Source organism: Tyto alba, unplaced genomic scaffold, assembly GCF_018691265.1.
Source record: "Tyto alba isolate M040663 unplaced genomic scaffold, T.alba_DEE_v4.0 Super-Scaffold_27, whole genome shotgun sequence".
Classification (NCBI taxonomy): domain Eukaryota; kingdom Metazoa; phylum Chordata; class Aves; order Strigiformes; family Tytonidae; genus Tyto; species Tyto alba.
Window position 1 is genome coordinate 7790940 of NW_024881301.1, and position 21095 is coordinate 7812034.

At 39.5% G+C, this 21095-nt stretch overlaps 1 protein-coding gene across 7 annotated transcripts in view; it reads left to right on the plus strand.

Annotated features, from left to right (window-relative positions):
* The first annotated feature begins 304 nt into the window (after nucleotides 1-304).
* The window catches only part of TMEM241 (transmembrane protein 241), a 56900-nt gene continuing 36109 nt past the window's right edge, over nucleotides 305-21095 (plus strand). For 6 of the 7 annotated variants that reach the window (XR_004408340.2, XR_004408341.2, XM_033001128.2 and 3 more), the window contains exons 1-10: nucleotides 305-492; nucleotides 2798-2844; nucleotides 5375-5452; nucleotides 9651-9732; nucleotides 12947-13024; nucleotides 14414-14439; nucleotides 15820-15871; nucleotides 17015-17063; nucleotides 19089-19134; nucleotides 20129-20164. Coding sequence is in view for 5 of the 7 variants with exons in the window: in XM_033001128.2 (XP_032857019.2) it covers nucleotides 421-492; nucleotides 2798-2844; nucleotides 5375-5452; nucleotides 9651-9732; nucleotides 12947-13024; nucleotides 14414-14439; nucleotides 15820-15871; nucleotides 17015-17063; nucleotides 19089-19134; nucleotides 20129-20164 (566 nt within the window). In the remaining 2 variants the exon portion in view is untranslated. The remainder of the gene's footprint in view (nucleotides 493-2797; nucleotides 2845-5374; nucleotides 5453-9650; nucleotides 9733-12946; nucleotides 13025-14413; nucleotides 14440-15819; nucleotides 15872-17014; nucleotides 17064-19088; nucleotides 19135-20128; nucleotides 20165-21095) is intronic. The other variant, XM_033001129.2, reaches the window with a different exon arrangement.

A 21095-nucleotide genomic window follows, 5' to 3' on the forward strand; every position in this document is an offset into this window, starting at 1 on the left:
CCCCCCAACTCTCTCAGCCTGGCCTCCCAGGGGAGCTGCTCCAGCCCCCTGCTCATCTTGGTGGCCCCCTCTGGACCCACTCGAGCAGGTCCGTGTCCTTCTCATTCTGGGGGCCCCAGAGCTGGCCCCAGCACTGCAGGGGGGGTGAATCCCCTCCCTCGCGCTGCTGCCCACCCTCCTCCGGACGCAGCCCAGGGCACGGTGGCCCTTCTGGGCTGCGAGCGCCCGCTGCCGGCTCAGGCCCAGCTTCTCCCCCTGCGCCCCCCAGCGCCCCCGGCCGCAGCGGCCCTTTAAGGAGGCGGCGCCCGGCGGCGGGAGCCCGGTGCCGTTGGGGCGGCCGCGGCGCTGCGTGTCGCTGCCATGGCGGCCGCCGGCCGGGCCCGCGCACCCGGGCGTTGGCGGCGGGGCCCGCGGTGACAGATGTATTTGAAGAGGCCGGCGGGCGGCCTCGCCTTCTGCCTTTTCTACCTGGCGTCCTGCTTCACCAACAAGGTGAGGGCGGGCGCGGAGCCACCCCAGGCTCGGAGGGGCCGGGCGGGGCGGGGGGGGACGTGTGGGGGCTGCGCCCGAGGGGCGAGGTGACCGCAGGGACCCAGGAGGAGGAACGGCGATGTCCTCTGTTCGCCCAGCTCTGCTCAGGGAGAGCCGGCGGCTCAGGCCCTCCCGGAGGAGGGAGGGCTACCCCACGAGTGAAAACCCCCACCCAGCATTTCAGCCCGAAGGCCCACTGCCGCTCCTCCGCGTGTGCGCTCGAAATTGAGACCATGGCTGTCTTCTCCCGGTCTCGTTTTTCTCAGTCTGTGACATCTGTACCTTTCCACGGCACATACGTTTCACTGCTGGCATGTTTAGGAGAGCGAGGGTGTAACATCATATTATTCAAATTAATTATAGAGCTGTTATAGAGCCAGAAATTATGCTGCTTTGAAAGCACCAGTGATGCTGAATGTATTTGTTATTTGGTATCCAGCAACCACTGAATGCGCAGTCATTCCCAAAAGATCTGTTAGCTGGCACAAATACCAACTATCCAAGGGAAAAATATTAAATACTCAAAGCACTATAGTAGCAGTGAAGCAAGTATTAACCTCTGTGGACCCTTTGACAGCTTAATTAACCTGCAAATTAAGGACATGAAGTTGCTTTCTCACTGTGCAACTCAGTTGCCTGTTGATATGGCTGAAGGGCCTATGCAGAAGGAGAAGTAGGCTGAAGATGGCCACATTGTGAATAAAATTGTAGTTTAAACACAGTTTGATGTAGTTTGTTCCCTCTAGGAGGAGGAGATAGAGTAACTACTCCTTGCAGTACTATTTATCAGAGAGTATGTCCGTGTTTCTGGTGCAGATTTCTGAAAGAAAAGATGTTTTGAAGCAACTAGGATATGGATTTCCAGAGGGAGAGCTAGAGAAAAGCAGCATTTTGGAGGTGAAAATGAAATAAATCTCTTCTCAGCATCAGCCGCTGATTTCTGTTCAAAGGCACATTTGCCATTAAGGATGCCCAGAAATAGACTGAAGTCTAGATGTGAAGCAAAGTTCGTAGGGAGAGGTAATGCACTTGATTTGAGAGATGGCTGGGAGCAGTGATTAGTTAAACAGAAAGGAGCTAGAAGAGCTGCTGGATTGTATTATGCATTGGAAAAAGTACTTAACTGTACTTGAGAGGAAGTTGATACAGGGTCTCCATTTTCAAACCTGAATGCAGGTTTTAATGTAATAAAGTTAAAAATAACCAGAATATAGAGGTTTCAGCTGTTGCAGGTGGCTTGTAAATGCAAATGAAGGTACGGACATGTGCAGGTGTACTGTCCTGATTTAAAACCCATGTGGCAGTTCAGACAAGTGTATGTGTAACATGACCCGTTGTGAATCAGCATGCCTTGTCTCTGTATATTGATGCCAGCTTCTTAGTGACATCCCACACAGCATAAAAACTGGACCTTGCAAAGTGCTCAGTAGAGTTTCCTCTCTGTTGAAAGCCTTCAGCTCCTCCTTTTACCACTGACAACTGCTGGCTCCTGGAAGAAATGGCAAGTACCTTTCCTTTCCTCTGAGGAAGCTCCAGTCATTCTTTTCCTTTACAGAAATAGTATTCATATACTTCATTATGGAAAGTTGTTAGATCCTGATACACACCTTGAAAGACACACATATTTCTGCCCCATATTGGCATATACACATATATAGTGGGAAAAGACACTAGCATCCATATGTGCAGACCCTGACAAAGCATACTAAAGCAATAACCTGGAGGCTTTGCTCCTCTTCCCCCCCCCCCCCCCCCCCCGTATATTTCATCTCCAACAGGCTTTATGGACTGCTTAATGTTTTACATTAAGTGTAAATGGTGTGTGAACAGAACGTTAGGTCTGTAAGATGAGTTAATCATCCAGAGGCAATTAAGTTTATTGGTCTTGATTCTGCCGAAAGTTGCCTCTGTGGTATGGTATGACTGTAACTGACAAGTGCTTGTGTCTTTTTGTTCCTATTAATCCTGTTCCCATTCAGTGCAATGCATGGAGTGTGCTCAGAAATTGAAAGAGCAATTCAGAAGGTAGCCTTCTCTCCATTGTTCAGTATGTCCACTCACGTACTTTACTGTCTGCTACCTTCCACAGTGACTGGGGCAGCATCCAGCAGTTCTGGCACGGGAAGAGAAATTACTGAAATTTTTTTTTTGCTTTTTGCTTTTCTTTATTTTGGTAGAAACTTTTTGTGTTTTGTTGCTCTCATGATTGTTAATGTTATAACGCTGTAGGTGTTTGATGTCCATTAATTTGGTATTTGTTTTCCAGTATGTCCTGTCTGTCCTGAAATTTACCTACCCTACCCTTTTTCAAGGGTAAGTACCATTTTAAGAATACAGCTGTTTAAAAAATTACTTTCATCAGTAAATGTCTTGCTGTTCTATGCTGAAGCTAACTTTAATACCTCTTGTCATTACTGGCTTTTGCTGTCTAGAGAACATACTTCAAGAAGCCTTAGTAAAGCATTCATTAATGTGTATTGGTTATTTTTTAAACATCATTATGGTGATGTAATTAAGATATATAGACTCCATAATTTCCCATTTTTCTGAAAGTTTTACACTTCATCATAGAAAAGTAGCAATTATAGTACAGTCTGTCTTCTTTGGAAATGCCATTCATGGATAATGTGCAGGTGTGGTGTATTCTTTCGCTATGCTAATGGAAACCAACCTTAAACCCATCTTCAGGCATATACAAATACCATGTTGCTTATTTTCATGCTTAGCCTTTGTTGTAGCTCTGCATCACAAGTCACTATCATATCTTAATGATGAAATGATAAATTTAATGTTTTGTTAAGTATCCATATAACATCAGTGCTGTTAATAATTTGTGAGACATTTAGTGGAAATCTGGCCTCTTAGAGTGAAGACTTCCCCCATTTGTTCTTTTGAGATAATGGTAAAATCTGCAGACACTGGATATCTTTAATTCCTTTACTACTGCTTAGCATGACTTACATTTTTGCCTGACTTGCAGCCCCAAGGCTGCAATCAACTCTAAGAATAATTGTCTCGGGAAACTCCATTTTCTTTGAGTGTACTGAGCTTTATTAAATATGCAATGAATGCTTTCTTCAGTTTCGACAGACACACAGAGACTGTCTCTTGGACAAGGCTTTTATCATATGGGGAAGGGGTTTTGAGTAAAGTATGTGAAATACAAGTGTGGTAAATCAACAGCAAAAAAGCATATTTCAGTGGCAGTCTTATGGCACCCGTGTTACCACAGTTATTTCCTTTTTCTATTATTTGGAAGTGCATCTCAGCATCTTAACATTTTTCCATAAGTTCTGGCTTTTAAAAGTGACCTTTCCTTGAAAATTAAGTGGCTCAGATGCACTTTCATTTAGAGCTATGACAGATGAGCAAAGAGGGAAAATAATATTATTCTCAGTTCATGCTGTTACTGTTCATTGTCATTGGTTTTGTTCCCTATATAATCTAATACTATATTGCATTGTGCTAAGCATCTGGAACTAACTTCAACTTCTGTCCTTAAAACCTGAGACAAGAGGAAATTCTTCACAATAAAGTTGATGGGAATTATCACTGGCTTGGAATAGAGCATGGCCAAGCCTGCAGCAAACATCAGGGATACCTGGCTTTTAAGCTCTCGTATGCACCTCATCTAAAAAAGGTGAAGTGAGCTGGGATAGTAGCATTTAATAATCATTACACTCATGTGGACAATGAACTGGCTTTTCTCTGATGCTGTCCAACTGTATGTAATACTGCATAGAGTGGATATTTGTTTATTTTTGTATGTGTGAAAGAGACTTTAAATAATTGCTTAAATGCATTGCAATGAATGGGAATAATAAATAAACCCACTTCTATACCTGTTACAGATGTTAATGTGATTTAACACTATAATGCATTATCTCTGTCTGAACTACACTAGGTGTTCAAGGATTTTCACCCAGGAAACATGAAACACCTCTGTGAAAACCACTAGTTAAAGGAAGAAGGAACCTAATAACTTATTTTAAAGCTTAAAAAAAAATCATTGTTCATCACTACTCATTTTAAGTTACCTGCAAGAATTTGTAAGGGCTTATGTACTATTCCATAATAAACTAAGGAATGCCTTTATGGTAGGACAAGTCAATGCAAAATGTATATAATTGTTATATACCTTTTCAGTGAGAAAACTGCAGTATGGTGGTTTATATGCAAGGTTATCTGGCTGTGAAGATGTTCTCTCTAGAGGCTCTGAATCAGAGGCTTGTGCAGTGTAATGATGTTATTGTTGATGACACTTCACTTGGTGCTTGCTACACAAGCAATCTGAGTTTGAGGGAGTTTGTAATCTAAGCCCAGCATGAATAACCATGAGAAGTCATAGAGCTAATGTTTGAAACTGGTAGGACTACATATATCATCACTGGATCTTATTGCTTCAGCTGAAGCGAGTCTTTGAATCCTGAAATCATGTTTATTTGTTCTAATAGTAATGGTTTATGTATGAAAAGATATTAATCTCTTGTCACAAACCTTGCCTCACTTGCATCTTCAGATCATTGTGTCTGTAACATCGCTGTTATTATTGGATGATAAAATGAGGATTCAGTAACATGACTAAGGTAATTATGGTAGATGGTAATATACAAAGCATCTGAAACAGGAGGTGAAAGTACCAGAGCATTAGAAAACTTGGAGGAAATGAAGGCCCACAAAAATGAAGTATTCAAAGGGGGATAGTGTCATTCCTGGTAACCTAGAGAAACAGTAGATAACTAGTCATGGTTGTGCTGTGAGAAATCCTGTGGGGTCTAAGTCCATGCTCCAGATAATTTAAAAGCACAAAAGATTCAGAGGTGCTGTTTTGCTTCTATTTCAGGTGGCAGACATTAGTGGGTGGACTTCTGCTTCATGTCTCCTGGAAGCTGGGCTGGGTAGAGATAAACTTGTGTTCAAGGTACTGTGGGCTTTTCAGTATCTGCTAAATACTTATTTTCTGTAGATGGGTTATGACATAGTCAAGTTGGTTGTAGAAGTTACTGATTTGCTAAAATATAAGTCAGGGGATGTGTGTGTGTGTGTGTGGTTTGCTTCACAGGTGCAAGAGAGATCTTGTGTTCTAGTCTAATGAAAGTTCAATGACACACACTTCAACTGATTACTAATATAAAGCGAATTCAATTTAACCTTGGTAAGACAATCAAAAAAGCATCACACTTTTTCAACTGACTGTCCATGGTTCTTCCCTGGATTATTTTATAGTATTATAAAAGAAACCTTGCGTTAAGAGCATTGATACACCCTTCCCCAAAGATCATCTGCTTGGACTGAGTGTGACAGCAACTCAGAAAAGTCATCCAACGTACTGCACTCTGCTCAGGTGAATCCATTCTGCATTATGGAATGTGGCCTATCGTTTTTATTTTGCAAAATGGTATAATTTAGAAGATGTATGCCCACAGCAATTGTTGAATCTCCATCTCTGGAGATACTCAAAACTTTACTGGACAGTGAGCTGAGTAATGTGACTTGACTCTGAAACTGGGGGGAATTGAACTACACTGCCAGAGTTCCCTTATAATGTAACCTTTTTCAGTGATTCTGTATTAGCAAGTGGCAACTGATCAATTTTCTGTTTGGGATTCAAACAGTTGTCTTGCAAAACTGAATCTCCTAATTTGGAATGAAATCCTGTGTGTATGTCAGAAGAACCAGGCTATGTTCTTTTTTCATGTCCATGCAAGTCACTACATCACCACTGAAACTTAAGTGAAGTTGTAAATGGAAACACAATTTAACTTCCCGTCTTTTGCCTACAGTGTAGATAAAATGAAGAGATTGGTATAAAAGCTGTTAGTGATATGATAGTTAGAGGCGGGATTAGGGTCTAAACCTTGCTTTAGTGGCAGCCACTGGAATATATATATTATTATCAAATGTATATTGTTTATGCAGATTTTGTCTTCACAAAACAGTCTAAAGGAATACAGCAATCAATAATATCTTTTTCAGTTCAGCTTGTTGTCATTAGAGGAGTACTTTTGCTTTAAATCATGAAATGAAAGAAGTTGAATCTTTTTTTCCGTCTTGGAAAAGATATTTTATTTTTTTCAAAGATTGGAAGACATTAAAGAAAATACTGGACAAGAACCATTTTCTGCTATTGAAGAGGATGTTTTTATCTAAGAAAAATTCATGAAAAATGAGCTTGTGTTTTGACGAGGGAGACTTCAGGCCACTAGATGTCAGCACACTCTAGGAAAAGTGATTAAATACATCCTGAGAAACTTTGTTTCACTAGTACAGAATGACTGTTCTACAAGAGAGTGAAATAATTCATGTGTTTTGGCTATAATTCAACTAACTACTTAAGCATGAGTTTAAACCTGTATTTCTTCAGAAGAATTAGCCACATGCTTCAATGGTTTGCTGAGCTAGACTTGGAGGATATATCTCCTGTATTTTTAAAAAAAAAAAACCAAAAAACCAACAAAACTCCCAAAACATAACCAAACAAAAAAATTCCCAACAAACAAACATAATGTCTCAAAGCTTCTGTTTACTGATTCCTCTCAAGCTCCTTCCCCCTCCAAAGATGATTTTTCTTATTACTGGCACTGGGACACGGACATTTCCACACTCCACACCTCTCCTTACAGAATACTGGTCTCTGAATCTATCTGTTGGCTTAATTGTTTGGGGTTTGGTTTGGTTAGTTTGTTTTGGGTTTTTTTATGTGTCTGTAGGATACTTAAGAATACTGTATCCAGTCCCCAGTCTTGTCTTGCTTCACATAATACACTGCTACCCATTCATTTACTTATTTCCACAAAGTCTCAGTATTCTTCTCATGTGGACTGTTCTTACATGCTTTCTGAGCCAGTTCAGGTTATCCCAAAGTATCTCAGCGGAATTATTTTATTACAGAGATCACCACCCTTTGTCTAAAGTCCAGAATACTAGCTTCCCAATAAAGACCAAATAAAAACACATTACTTAGAGTAATTTCTCTTAGGTTTTGTGGACATGCTGGTTTTCATCTGCTTCCCCTCCCCGTACTCCCAGCTGTAAGGGACTCTGTTACCATCACTGTTGCTTCTAAAGGGTGGTGACTGTCTGCAAAACTTGTATCCAAAACAAGGGCTCTTGGAGCGCAGAGGAATATGCAAAGCATCTGCATAATGTTTCCAGCACTGCAATCTGCTGCCCAGCTTATGCCTAACACTTGTAGGCACATAAGTCCTTTCTGTTCTGGTTGGCATTTCTTATAGTGCTGAATTTTCCTCACAGCTAAGCAGCAGCTCTGAGCCTTGGTTAAACCAAAGTTCAAAAATGTGGTTTAGGGGAAGCTGCCCTTTAGTGACTTTAGTGGGCTTTGGATCTAGCTCTGCAAACACAACCTTATCAGTTCCTGTTTTGCATGTACATCACTATTGCCAACATAAGAAGCTACTAATTGGTTTACATACAAGACAGATTGTTGGTTCTGACACATTACATCAAACATCCATGCATTCTTTTTCAGTCCTAAAGTTCCCACTTGGCAACATAAAATTCTCCCCTTACATCATTGATCAGAAGTCCTTTCTGATTGCATTGGAGATTAAAGTATCTTTGGGATTCTTAGAATTTAGTGGTGGGGAACATGAAAGAGTGTTAAATTCGAAATGAAAATTCAGTTTTCATCGTGTGTTCCTTTCATCTTCCCAGTCCTCCTTTCTTTTCTTCCCTCCCCTTTCTTCCATTTGTTGCAGTTCAAATAGGATGGGGGTATTTTTGTTGGTGTCTGATGTGAACTTGTTGGTAATGAGGTATGACAGTTTCAAATCCTGGTGTTGGTGAAATTCCAGTTGAAGTAAATAATCTTAAAAGGAACAGTGTTTTTATAGGAAATCATGGTGACTACCCCAAAAAACAGAGAAAATATTTATGACGTTGAAAGGATCTAAAGATTACTCTATTTTTGTTACCCTGGGTTGTTGATTAAGTATCTTAGAAAATTATGTATTGAAAAAAAAAAAAAAAAGAGGAAATGTGATGTTTAGGTTTTTTTCTTTGTCTGTTTTTACATGAATCTTTGGGCATGTTTTATCTTCATTCAGACTGTTCTGATTTCATCATTTAGTGGTCTATTTCACCTGTCTTCCATGAAGTGTGGTAGTGTAGCAGTATCTATAATTAAGTTTTAAGTATAAATGCTAGTCGGAAGTATAATCCAAATTAAGGAACTACAAGGAGTTTGGTTTCATTTTGAGAGCCAGTATTATTCATTAACATTTTCTTGACTTTAGTTCAAAGCTTGGGAAGAGTGAATGGAGGTAGCAGTGTCTTAAGTCCTGGGAAATCTTTGGATCGGGCCTTTAGATCACTGCTACTCCTTTTCTCCCTTGCTCAAAATCTTATGTTATTCTCTCTGAAATCTACCACCTACCTGATCCCTTTTTCCCTTTAAGTATCAAGATCAAAAAAGGAAAAGTGCAAATTCTGAAGCCCCTTCTCAGAACCGAAACCTGACCCTACTGCAGTAACCATGGCTAAAAAAAAATATCAGATCAATCTGTGATGACTTCATTCCTCCATTAGTTGTCAAACTGCCTCTAGGAGCTTGGCTTAGTCAAAGGAGTATCATTAGGAAATCTCAAGAGACAGGCTCCCACAGAGACAATCTGATCTTTAGGAAGAATCTCTTTGTAAATCTGGCTGAGAAACGAATGTGTGGGTGGCCAAGTGTGTTTGTACATAGTGAAAATGTGTGCTGTCTGTGCAAGTACACCATTTTATGCCTTCATTTGTCAGTTTTTCTTCCTTTTACAGCACATCAAGGAAATTAGTTGAAATTTCTCTTCCGTAAAACCAGTAAGAGTAATTGCTATGAAACAAATGATTCTGCAAGGAGAGGAGCCAGGGAAAGAGTAAAAGAAAGAAAATATATCTGCAGATAGCTCCTTTCTGGGATTAGATGAAGTGATTCATTTCTGTCTCAGACTTCTTTACTACATGGGAGGAATACTGACCAATCAGACAATGAATTTAATATGCACACCTTTGAAATATATGTACATATATACATGTTATTATAATCCTTGCAAGCAACTGTTGCTGACTGTATGTAAACAGAATGTGGTGAAGTAATGGGATTTTAATTGTTTTCACAGGTCTGAAATCCTGTCATGGCTTCCTGCTTCAGTGCTGTTTGTTGGCATTATTTATGCTGGCTCTAGGGCACTGTCTAGATTGGTAAGAAACGCGCAAGTAGAAGTCAGTTCCTTATTACCTCTACTTTATGAGCAAAGAACATTCCCTTCATTCAAGATGTTTAATGCTGTTCCTGGGTTGGGAAAGAAGGGAAGAGGGGCTTAAATAGTACATATGTTATTAATGGTGCTAGAGCAGCAGTCCAGTCCTACAAAGAGTAGAGCAGTATCAAAAAGCCTCTCTGTGACAGTCCAAAGCACTCAGCATCTCTCCAGAGTACTCGGTGTCTCGCAGAACAGATCCTCAGTGGTCTGAATTGTGCAAGGAGGGAAGAAGCTGAAGAAGTTACTACTGGTAGCTTTGCGAAGAGGGGAGTAGGGCTGTGGGTTCTGTGGGAAATCCTTCTAGGAAAAGGATGAAGACCACTTCAGTGAGAAGCTTCTGATGCTTAACAGGATTTGAAAAAATAAATTGAAAGTTGGAAAGAGATTACGGAAAGAGTTAGGTTAATCAGTCTTATGATTCATTTGAATCACAACACCTACCAAATGTTTAGAGGATATCAGATCTGCTTTCATTAAAGTTCAATGCCTTTTACTTAAATAATACAGTCTTTCTTAAAAAAAAAAAAAAAGGCAGACATGAATTTTTAAAAAATGTTTTACTGCTGTTATGCAGTCTACGAGGCGAGATTCTGCACTAGTTCCTTTCTACATTCTGTCAATACATCCTAATCTTAATTCCAGAGCCAGCTCCCTTCTGCCAGCTCCTAAACCTCAAGAAGGATCAAAAGGGAATTTTTGACAAGATTCTGCTTGTAGTGATCCCTTGAACATCCCAGGGGAAAGGTAGGGCAGAAAAGGACAGGAGGTCCATGTCCACACAACCAAGGCTGGGTGCCTCATCTCAGACCCAAGGGACCTTTGGAAAGCACAGGCATGTGCTCAGAAGCTGCATGCCTCCAGATTAGCTCTGTGTCAGGGTGATTGCATTTACCTCCTCTTGGTTCCTTGTCAAAGCAAGTTCCACTGGGCTTCCTTGGTGTAAACTGAGCAAAGATCCCGAAGGAGAGCCCTGTTTGGAAACAGCAGTAAAGCCTTGGCAGCAGCATCTTTGCTGCCTGCTCACCTGGGATTTGGAGGAGATATGAATCACATCCTCTCTGCTATTCTTACTTCCTAGTCATCCTGTAAATCACCTCCTTTCCCTTCTGTCCTTGCTCTGGTCATTCAGGAGTGAGATGCACTGGAGTGGCAGAGGGGCTGTGAATGGTTTTGGTTTGTATCCCAAACCTTTCTTAAGGAGCATCTCGAATTTCTGAATGGCTTTTTGTTGTACATGAATGGGGATTTAGAGGCCTAATTCTGTGGCCATTTTAGGAGGAAAGACAAAAGGACAAGTAGTCTTAGGCCATAGTTACTCTGTAATGCCTTGTACTGGGGCTAAATTAAATTCTACATAGAAGCTTTACTTACAGTAACTTTGCATACAATAATTTTATGACACAATGAGAAGGAAAATGGACTCTCCCAAACTTGTACCTCAATTGGCTCACCTCAGCAGTGTATTTGAATTAAGTGGGTTTATTCCTAAAGCAGAAATCACGTGCACTTTTTTGATCAAAGCCAGGGAGATCCACTTTCAAACAATCCTGTATACTGGCAGGGCTACAATCTTAACCTCTATTTGTGCCTCTCCCTAGAGGTGCTGGCAGTTTCCAGTGCCCAGGAGTTCAGGGCTGGAACTGGAGGAGGGCTGCTGAGGTCTGGGCTGTGATGCATTAACTAAAGTATGCAAAGCTTCGAGGGGAGGTTTGTACGGAGTCTATTCCCCCTGCCTGCCCAACCAGTAAACCTTTCTTTTCGTAAGCATTAAGTCCACTCACAAATTTAAGAAATACTCACATCAAAGACAGTAGACATATGGAGAAGGTTAACTGGTCTAGGCAAACTGGAGCCACTGTTGGCTTCAAAACACATTTGGAAGAGCCAAAAGCAGAGGAGGAGGAAAGAAAAACCCAGTAAGTTGGCTTCACAAAAGGAAGAATGTAAATTCTGCTGTCAGCTTTCCTTGTGTATGGTTATTTCTTGTATTTCCTATTATTGCGTCAGGCTCAGGATGCTTATGTTAAATACTTCTGGTTTTATGTTCTCAGTTGTCCAGCAACAGGGTTGAGAATTGGTTTTCAGAATCGATGAAGCTGGGGCTGACAACTTTATGTTGGTTGTGTTTGTGTGATTTTCATTCCTTGCTAATTTAGAGGTGTTAAAAGTTATCTTGGTGTAACTGTTGTGTTTATGGATCCACCCAAGTTGTCAGTCATTATGACTTAAGATGTTTAATTAGTGATGTTTATCCAGCTTCATGGGAATGAAAAGAAAAATCCAGAAAATACAGATTTCTGAATACAAAGTCATATTTAAGAGATATTTGCTGTTTATATCACCTGATCCATCACTGAGAAGTTAACTCATTTGCTACTTGTGTGATTTAAATACTATACAAAAGTTGGGAAGTGCTACTTCCTAAAACTGCCTTAGTCTTTAGATTATCTTAATCGGAGCAGAGAATTGCTTCTGTTTCAACTGTCTGAGAGACCATGGATCTGATTTGAAGGAAGTATGATGAACCACTAATTCTGGTTGGGTTTGCCTGGGGCAGTGGGTGTTTGATTCATTATTGTTATCATTGGGGTTTGATTCTTAATGATTTCATGTTGGGATGGTATCCAGATACCTCAGTGGGTATAATTTCAACATCACTTATGTATGAACTATTACATTTCTACCCTAATTTCGGGCAGCTCTTCCTAGCAGTAACTGAAAGCAATCACCTAAAATCATCTCGCCCATAATTTTGTTGCTAGGAGTCAGACTGTATTCTTAGTAGCAGTAGACAGAGATGGGAAAAATAATGAGAACTATGTACTGTGGAGGCTGCAGATACCTGAGTAGAGATGTAAAACTAGAGGCAGAAGCCTAGGGCAAATCTCACCAAGGTAGCTGTGTACAAACAAACCACCTGAGCTCTAGGAAGTAGGAGAAAAAGCAAGCAGGGTCTGCATTTAAAGATGGCTGTGCCATGTAATGGTGATTGGAATGGGTCTGAGTCCTTTTTAGGAAACGTAACATGGATTTACAGCTTAAAAACCAAAACCACAAACATGTGGGACAGCTGTCCCTAAGAGGAGTGCCTCTTCCTCTGTGTGTGACTGTTCTGGGTTGATTTGGGCATTTTTGTTCTCTCCCAATGGCAGGCAATCCCGGTGTTCCTCACCATGCACAATGCATCAGAAGTTATAACCTGTGGGTTCCAGAAGTTTGTGCAGAAAGAGGTAATTGATCTATTAATTGACATATTTAAGGTACCTTCTGTGATATAATTGCCCTATAACAAGACACCTGATTTCTTTTAATATGGGCATTAGTGCCGTGTGCTTTTCTAGTCTTGCTGTGATAGCTAGTCATTAATGAGACCCAGAGAGAGCTTTGCTGTTGACAAGTGTCTGTATTGATGTTCTTTTCCTCTTTAGTTGATGAAACAGTACAAATGCATATTGACAGTTTGATCTGCATTTTTCAGACTGGCTTGGTCCTGCTTGTTTTTTCCTTTTGAAAATTAGTATTACCTTTCTCTCATGCCCCACGTAAGAATCTCATTGCTTGAGCTCAGAGGGAGAAGGACTGGGTCCTTAGATCTAACCAGTATAATATATCTAGTATTTGATATATTGTATGATTATAGAGAAATCACATCTCCACATGAAATGCAGGAAGAACAGTGCATTTTTGGATTTGTATTGAATGCTTGAGAATCTGTCCCAAGACCTATTAAAGTCAAGAGAGTAATTCTCGCTCTCCTTAGTAAGAGCTGGGTTTGTTTCTCATGAACTTCTTCTTTTTAGGCTATGAAATGCTTTTTTAATTGACCAGAGAGCTGCTGTGTGAGGTAACACTGGGAAATCATTCGTCACAAAGTCTTTTCTACAGTGGTCCCTGGCTTGCTGTGGGAGGGATCATCCATTCATTACCTCTGTTGTGTATATAGAAGATAAATAAATGGCCCATGTTTGCCACTCCTAACTAACCAAAGAGGTCGCTAAGGTTATGCCTGAGGGACGGAGCAGTGTGTACCATGGCATGTCCCTGTGGCATTGTCTTCTGATTAGTGTCCCTATCAAAGTGTTTCGTATTTTCCTTCTAGCTCACATGTTCATGTCTTCTCTCTTGGAAGACAAAAGCACTGTGGATGAGGATAATGCAAACACGGGTCTTGCTGGGAAGCTTCTGGAGAATAATTTTGGAGCAGAGGATTGGGAAACTCTGATGAATTTAGACCAAGACTGATTTGGCTGGAGTAGAACCTAATTAATCAGGAATACTCAATACCTGAGTACATGTAATATATGGTGTAGTTCAAGTGAAGTTTGAGGACCAGGTATAAAGTGCATGTCTGGTTTTAGGTTTACCTGCTGGTAAGTAATCTGAAAATATAAATCAAGTTGAAGTAGGTTAATCTGTATTCCTGGTTATTTTTTTAAATGAAATTTGCTAAGCAGTGCTCAAATATAATGGGCTGTTGAATGTTGCTCATAGGTTTTTTAATGTGTTTGTTTCAGTAATATCATCTATCATCACTTTCCTGTTTTTGCAAGGAGAAAACACTATTTCACCATTTTTATTTTTAAATTTTATTTTTTTTAATCATACTTTCTTTTTTACAGCAGACCTCTCATCTGAAAGTCTGTAGGTAAGCTTTTAAAATTTCTCAGATTCAGACTTGCTTTGGCTCCAGCTTCTCTATTTGCTTCAGATAATGGCACACCAAAACAATAAAGAATGTAAGGCACGTTCCTATGGGCGGTGAGCCTATATTGCAACATATGAGTAATTAATTTTTTTTTTTTACAATTGCTTAAATAGATAATTTTTTTTCTCCTTATAAAAATAAAAAAAGCCAGAAGGCCAGTCTTCCTGAATAACAAAGCAGTGCTTGTAAGTATGTTTTTGGAAAGGAGATAGAAATCAGGTTTGAAGTTCCAGTGAGTAATCTTAAACAGTAAGAGAAAGATTATTAATGTGATAGAAAAATAGCTAAAAATGCCTTTCCTGAGAAAGAAAAGGTGAGTGTTAGCCAGTTCTGCTAGAGTCATTCATATTAAGCTACACAAACTACCAAGACTTGTTGGCCCTAGTTATTTAGGCTTCAGAAAGGACATAGAAAGGGACAAACAGAAGTTGGCCAGTCATGTATTAAAAGTTTCATTCTTCCCCCCCAATCCCCTTGAAGAATGCATATTTGCTGTCCCCCATGTTTAATCTTTTAGCTGTACTTACAGTGGATAATGTTGTTTAGTGTACTTGGAGGCACCATCTTCTGAATTTCTTCCCGTTGTTTCCATTATCTGACTTACTGTGGCCTTGTTTTCACCACTGGATTATTGTCAAGGATACCAGGGGTTTTATCATCTTTATTCTGTCTTTTCCTATGCCCCTAGAGAGTGGGAAAAGACGGGAGTTTTTGCTGCAAAAGCAAATGTTTGTTATTATTAATAGTGACGGTCCACAGAAACTCCACAGCAGTGTATTCAGTGTAGCCTGTAGAAATACTGACTCAGCCACAGGTTAAGAATTTATTTAGTCCAAGTCGGTGGACTAAATAAGTTACACTAAATAGTGTAATACCACTACCACTTTGCCCTGTGTTCTGGACTTACACCATAACTTTTAATGGAGTCACCTCTGCTGGGATTGTATTATGAAACTTTAATGAAATAACTTTTTGGTAGCAATTCACAGCCAGAAATTGGTTGATTTTGGCTTTCTGGGGTAGCCTGGGGAAGCAGGATGGCAGATGAAGAATAGTATTCCCTACCAAAAAGCTTGTTTTCACCACTGCTGAGATGTTTTGTGCTGCTTCTCTTCTCATACAACTTTGCTGTGTATGAGTTATAACAAATACATGATGTAAAACAGTTTTGGTGGCAGAAATTACTTTTTAAATATGGGATAAAAATTAAAGAAATTAAATGTCAGTGTAAGATTGAGTAGAATTGCCTATACTTTGCTGAGCATAAAAATCCAGTTTATGAGATTTTGATCTCGTTTGGTTTTTTCCCCTTCTCCACAGTGTGCTGTTCCTCCTGGTAGCAGCAGTGTGCCTTCCCTTATGTGACATACAGGTGAGATCTGTTTTGTAAAGTAGCTCTAGTTAGATGTTGATATTTGACATCCTGTTAGCATATCACAGATGCAGCTTTTAGTTGTAAGCTAGGGTGGGATTCCTGTGAAGGAATTGTAAATGTTGCCTATTGCAGTGTTGTAGTCTTGCTGGTTTTAATGTGTTTGGACCATGGTAAAACCTCTGAGCAGTGCAGACACACAGGTCTTTCATGAGGGTGGTGGCTGGGGGAACAACAATTGTACTTCTTATAGGGCTTAGAGCAAATAATTTAGTTTGAATTAATAGCATGTACTTTCAGGAGATTCCTAAATCAGCTTTGTAATCATTCTACATGCTTTCTGTAGCTACTGGAGAAAGAGAGGAAGTACCCAGTCTAGTAAAAATCTATTCCTTAGAGGTGCTTTTCTCTTTTGGAGACTTAGGAAGGCTGCTTCCTTCTTTCAGATACTTAGTTAATGTCTGGAGTGAGGTGGGATGAATCTGGGAACTTGTGTGGATGCATCTGATCAAATGTAGCCGTGAGAAGTGTTGCATCTGCACGAGCTCCCTCGACAGTCCATGGTGCAGAGTGGGAACAATTCATCTCCCCTGAAAGCAGACATCTAAAATATGCCGGGTGACTTCCTCTCAAAAATGTTGATTTTTCCCCACTGATTGTGAAGAGACCCTACCTTGCTCAGAGACAGGTGTCTGTTTAAAGCATTCTTTTGGATACTCTGTGGTGAGTTGGAGCCTTGGGGCGAGAGACTGCTTAGCTGCTGCAGGGGCTGAGAGGGGAAAGGAGGCAAGACAAAAACCTTGGTGATGTTCCTCTGATATGCCTGCCCCTCCCTGACTGCCAGTACAAGACTAAACACACTGGGGTCCGTATGCTCAGATTGTTTAAAATGGTGCACCTGTCTGAAAGAAATGGAGCTACTCTCACCAAGAGTAGCAGAGAGCCTGGGTAACTGCCATATGCCAGGTCTCTAGGTGGGACAGGAGAAACTTTAGTCTTCCTAGTCTTCTTTAGTCATCTTTTATTGCTTGGTAGCATAGCTCACACTTGCTCTGCTTGTTCTGTGAAGCTAGCTGCAGGGAAATAGCAATATGTAAGTTTACATGAATGTGCTTTTATTTATGTAGATGTTCTTTATTTCAGTTTGATCCAAACGGTTATTTATGGGCTCTAATTCATTTGATCTGTGTTGGTAAGTAATTTTCTTTTGGAAAAAGGATTAGGAAGAGTAAATGTGTTGGAGAAGTGATCTTTATTATGAAGTTGCTGATATTTAAGGTTCTTGATGTTAGAAACACTCAGAAAGGATGAAGGGTCTCAGCAAATATAACAAAGTGCATTCTTGTATAGCTTTTACATTGAAAATAACAACAGAATAAATAGATATTGCAGTCAGTTAACAGTGGATGAGAAAATGCACATACAATTTTAATCAGCACTAAGCTTTGCTGGGAGTTTTTTATGGTTGCCTACTAAGAGACACTTCTTTCTGAGGGAGAAGAAACATGAAAAAAATCAAACAGTAACTTGTAGTTGGAGCTTTATTGCAGTCACTGATTTTATTTAAAAACTGACAAAAATACTCTAAAATATCATGGAATATTCTCCCAGAGGAAGGATGTTGAAATATTGGGGAGTTTTATGCAATCTTACGCATTTTTAAAAAATTTTAATGAGTTGCATAACCTGTCAGGTTTTCTTTTGTCTTTTTCAGACTAAACATTGATTTGGATAAATCATAATTCTTCCCTGAAAACCTAGAAACAGACCCAGAAAATCTGAAGAAAACAAGAGTAGTAATTTTTAACCAGGAGATTTGTGTCTTTTGGAGCATTAGACTGGATAATAAGGGACTTACATTTGGTTCTTAGCTGTCCTATAGACTTAGTGAGTGACTCATTCATATGTTAAATCTTGTCTGCAAAGTAGGGATGATTCCTTCTTTATTTTGTCTATTCATACAGTAAAAATTTCAGGGCAGAGGTAATGTGTTTGTGTGTATTTGTGTCTAGGGAGGTCTAGAGATCTCATTTTATATGTATGTTGTTAACATACATATAAGAAATAGTGTATATATATATATATATGCATATATATATGTATATATTTTTTTTTTTCCTTTAGGAAACGTTATATGGTAAACATTTGCTCAGTTAGGGAAAACAAAAAGCCAAGGATTTTTCACTTCAAATACTTGTTTGCTGTAACGAGTGATGTTACTGCTTTCTCAAAGCCAAGAGGTCTCATTTGTAAAGCAGCTCTAGGCCACGGAGGTGGAAAACTGCTTAGAGAGTCTTCAGGAGGCCTCTTCTGTGTGCTTGAAACATGTAGGAAGTGCCAACATAATGTTTATGCTCAAAATATAGCTTCTTTCAATTTCTCTTGGTTTTGAGCGAAAGTTGTGGATATGACTGTTGGGTTTTTTTTGTGTAATTAGATTTCCTATCAACTGACACAGAATAAAGATGCTACAAGAAGGGGCAAAGAGATGAACTAACTTATCACACAGTTAATCAACACAGAGCATTAGAGAAAGGACATATGTTTTACCCTTCAGCTTGTCTAACGGAGGCAGAATTGAGGACATCTATTACATAGTGTTCTACTGAATTTGCTTTTCATGTTCGGGTCTTCTTTGTGAATCAAAAAAAAAAAGCCTTGAAGAAAGGGTCTGAAAAAATAGGGTCTGAAGCCGTATTGTTCCTTCCGTGAGTGCTTAAAGCTTTTCCCAGAATAGAAATTGGAGCTCACCAAGAGGTTGGTAGGTCAAGAATGTAAAGAACCTGGAGACCCTAGAGCTGTGCGAACTCTAAACAGGAAAGACAGCTCAGAGCCAACAGTTGTAGAGGTCTATGTAGATGAACACATCCTTGAAGTTACCTCAAAAATGGGGTGGGCTGAAGAACCCATTCTGTGACACTTTTCTGTATGTATTTACACACATACACACTCCTTTATAGTTGCTGTGAGCTAGGGGTTGTCTCTTCTTCAGAGGACTAGCAGAAACACAGCATGACAGTACTCTGAGATAACTCTTTGAAAACCATTAATTTGAAGCGATAGGTTAATTTTACTCAGGGTTTAGGCATCCTTTGTGCGGTGTTGCTAAACTGTAATTCAGAGGGGTTCCATGTCTGCTGGTGCCATGGCCAAACAAGCTGTTGTCTGTCAGAATGATTGCATGTTTTGGCAATTACACATGTCATTTCAATTACAGGGGCTTACAAAGTATTTCACAAGTTATGGAAACCTAGCTCTTTAAGGTAATGTGTTTTCATATTCTTTTAAAAAGAAAGAGATTGCTGTCAAAGAGGGTTAGAGACACATCTGTGTAGCAGTTAGGTAAACTGTAGGGATCTCTGTGTTATCAGCATGTGGTGGGCCATTCTTGGTTAATCATTAGTGACTTCTCTTGCAAGAAAAGCCGTTTTTATTGTTGATTACAATAGCCTGTGGTTATTGGTAGTTACACTGCTAACTCAAACGCTGAATTAGTTTTAAACAGTGTATTCTCAAAGGGTGATGACTGAGTCCTGGGAAAAGAACCCCTAATTACAGACATTAAGAGGAAATGTTAGTGTTAGCTTTGAAATCTGCATGGTTGGAATCTGCCAGTATCTCCCTTTGCGATCCAGTCTCAAAAGTGTTTAGCAGCTGGTGACTTGCTGCAGGACTGGAATGGCTGAGTACCTTAAAAACCTTGACACCTTGCAGTAATCCCATGTCCGTGTTAGAACTTCAGCCAGACAATAGTTGTTTTGAAAGCAGGTGGCATTACATGTCCACAGTGTCTATAATCTGCAGTTGTCTGTATGGATGGGAATGGATATGTTGCCTCTGCATATTATGTATATGTACATAATACATGCGTGTATAGAATATGGATAAGCATTTATTTCAAAACCATTTTCCATCTCTGGTTAAAGGGTCTAAATTGTACTCAGTCTCATTTTATCTCCACTTTAAATGAGATTCCCACTGACATAGTAACAACAGAAATAATGTGCAAATGATGTGTAAATTAATATGCCGATTAATATATTCATATTGTTATAATATTAATAGATTATTGTTGTAATATATATAATTATAATATAGTGTTAGCATTACCTAATCATAACATTGTGTCATATATTATATAATATTAACATTATGTAATATTACAGTGTTATAATGCTACTTACTATACTGATCTCTTATACCAAATGAACTGCATTACTAAAAGAACACCTTTTTTTTCTTTCCCTCCTCTCCCAGTGATCTGGACCAACAGTACATCAACTATGTATTCAGGTAAAATGAATAAGCCTTTGGTACACCATAGCCGGTTTTATGTGGTATATGTTTTCATTTTCAACTGTGACTTGTTTAGGGAACTCAGAGCTACCACTACTTAAATGGATTTATTTAACAGAATATTCTCTGAAAGAACGGTGCTAAACTGAATGGCTTAGCAGCTGAATTTTTTTGGCTCTGGTTATAGGTGGACATGCCAATATACACCTGGGGAGGTAACGAGGTGTTAATTATGAATTTTTTAATCACCATGTGCACAAGTGATGTATCATTTCCAGAAATAATATTTACAGAGTAACTCCCTGGCAATAGCCCACTTCAGAAAATAAAACTTGTACAAAATTGCCAGAAGGGGAGGTAGTGATTACAAAAGTACGATGTGCAAAGAACATGAGCAGTAACTGATTGTTCAGAGTGCGGTTAGTGGGATTGAGTAATTCAGACTTTCAGTTGTTTTTCTGATTTGGAGATATAAAAGTGGCTTGTTATTTTGTAGTTAGGGAAAGAGCCTGAGTCACTCACTGACCAGACTCCCTTGCATTTTTTTATTTAAAAAAAATAATAAAATTCAGTCCTTTCCTCAGAGTGCCATATAAGCCAGAACGTTCAGTGTGCATGGCTTCCACTAGATTTTTGTGAGTCTTTATTTGAAGTAAGGCATATAGAGACTTTACTAGATTCTCCTCCATCCATAATCACATCTTGTATATGTTGACTTATTTTCTTGGAATGGTATCTGAAGTATGGGACCACTATGGAGTACAGATACTAAGTTCTAAGAAAGGATAGTCAAATGGAATGACAGAGTAGAAGTTAGGAATAAGCATAACGGAAGTGAAATTGTGTGTGTCCATTTGATTAGATGGATGTGTGCTCTTGTCTGACCACATTAAAGTTCCTTGATAGGAACACATCAGTGACAATGTAG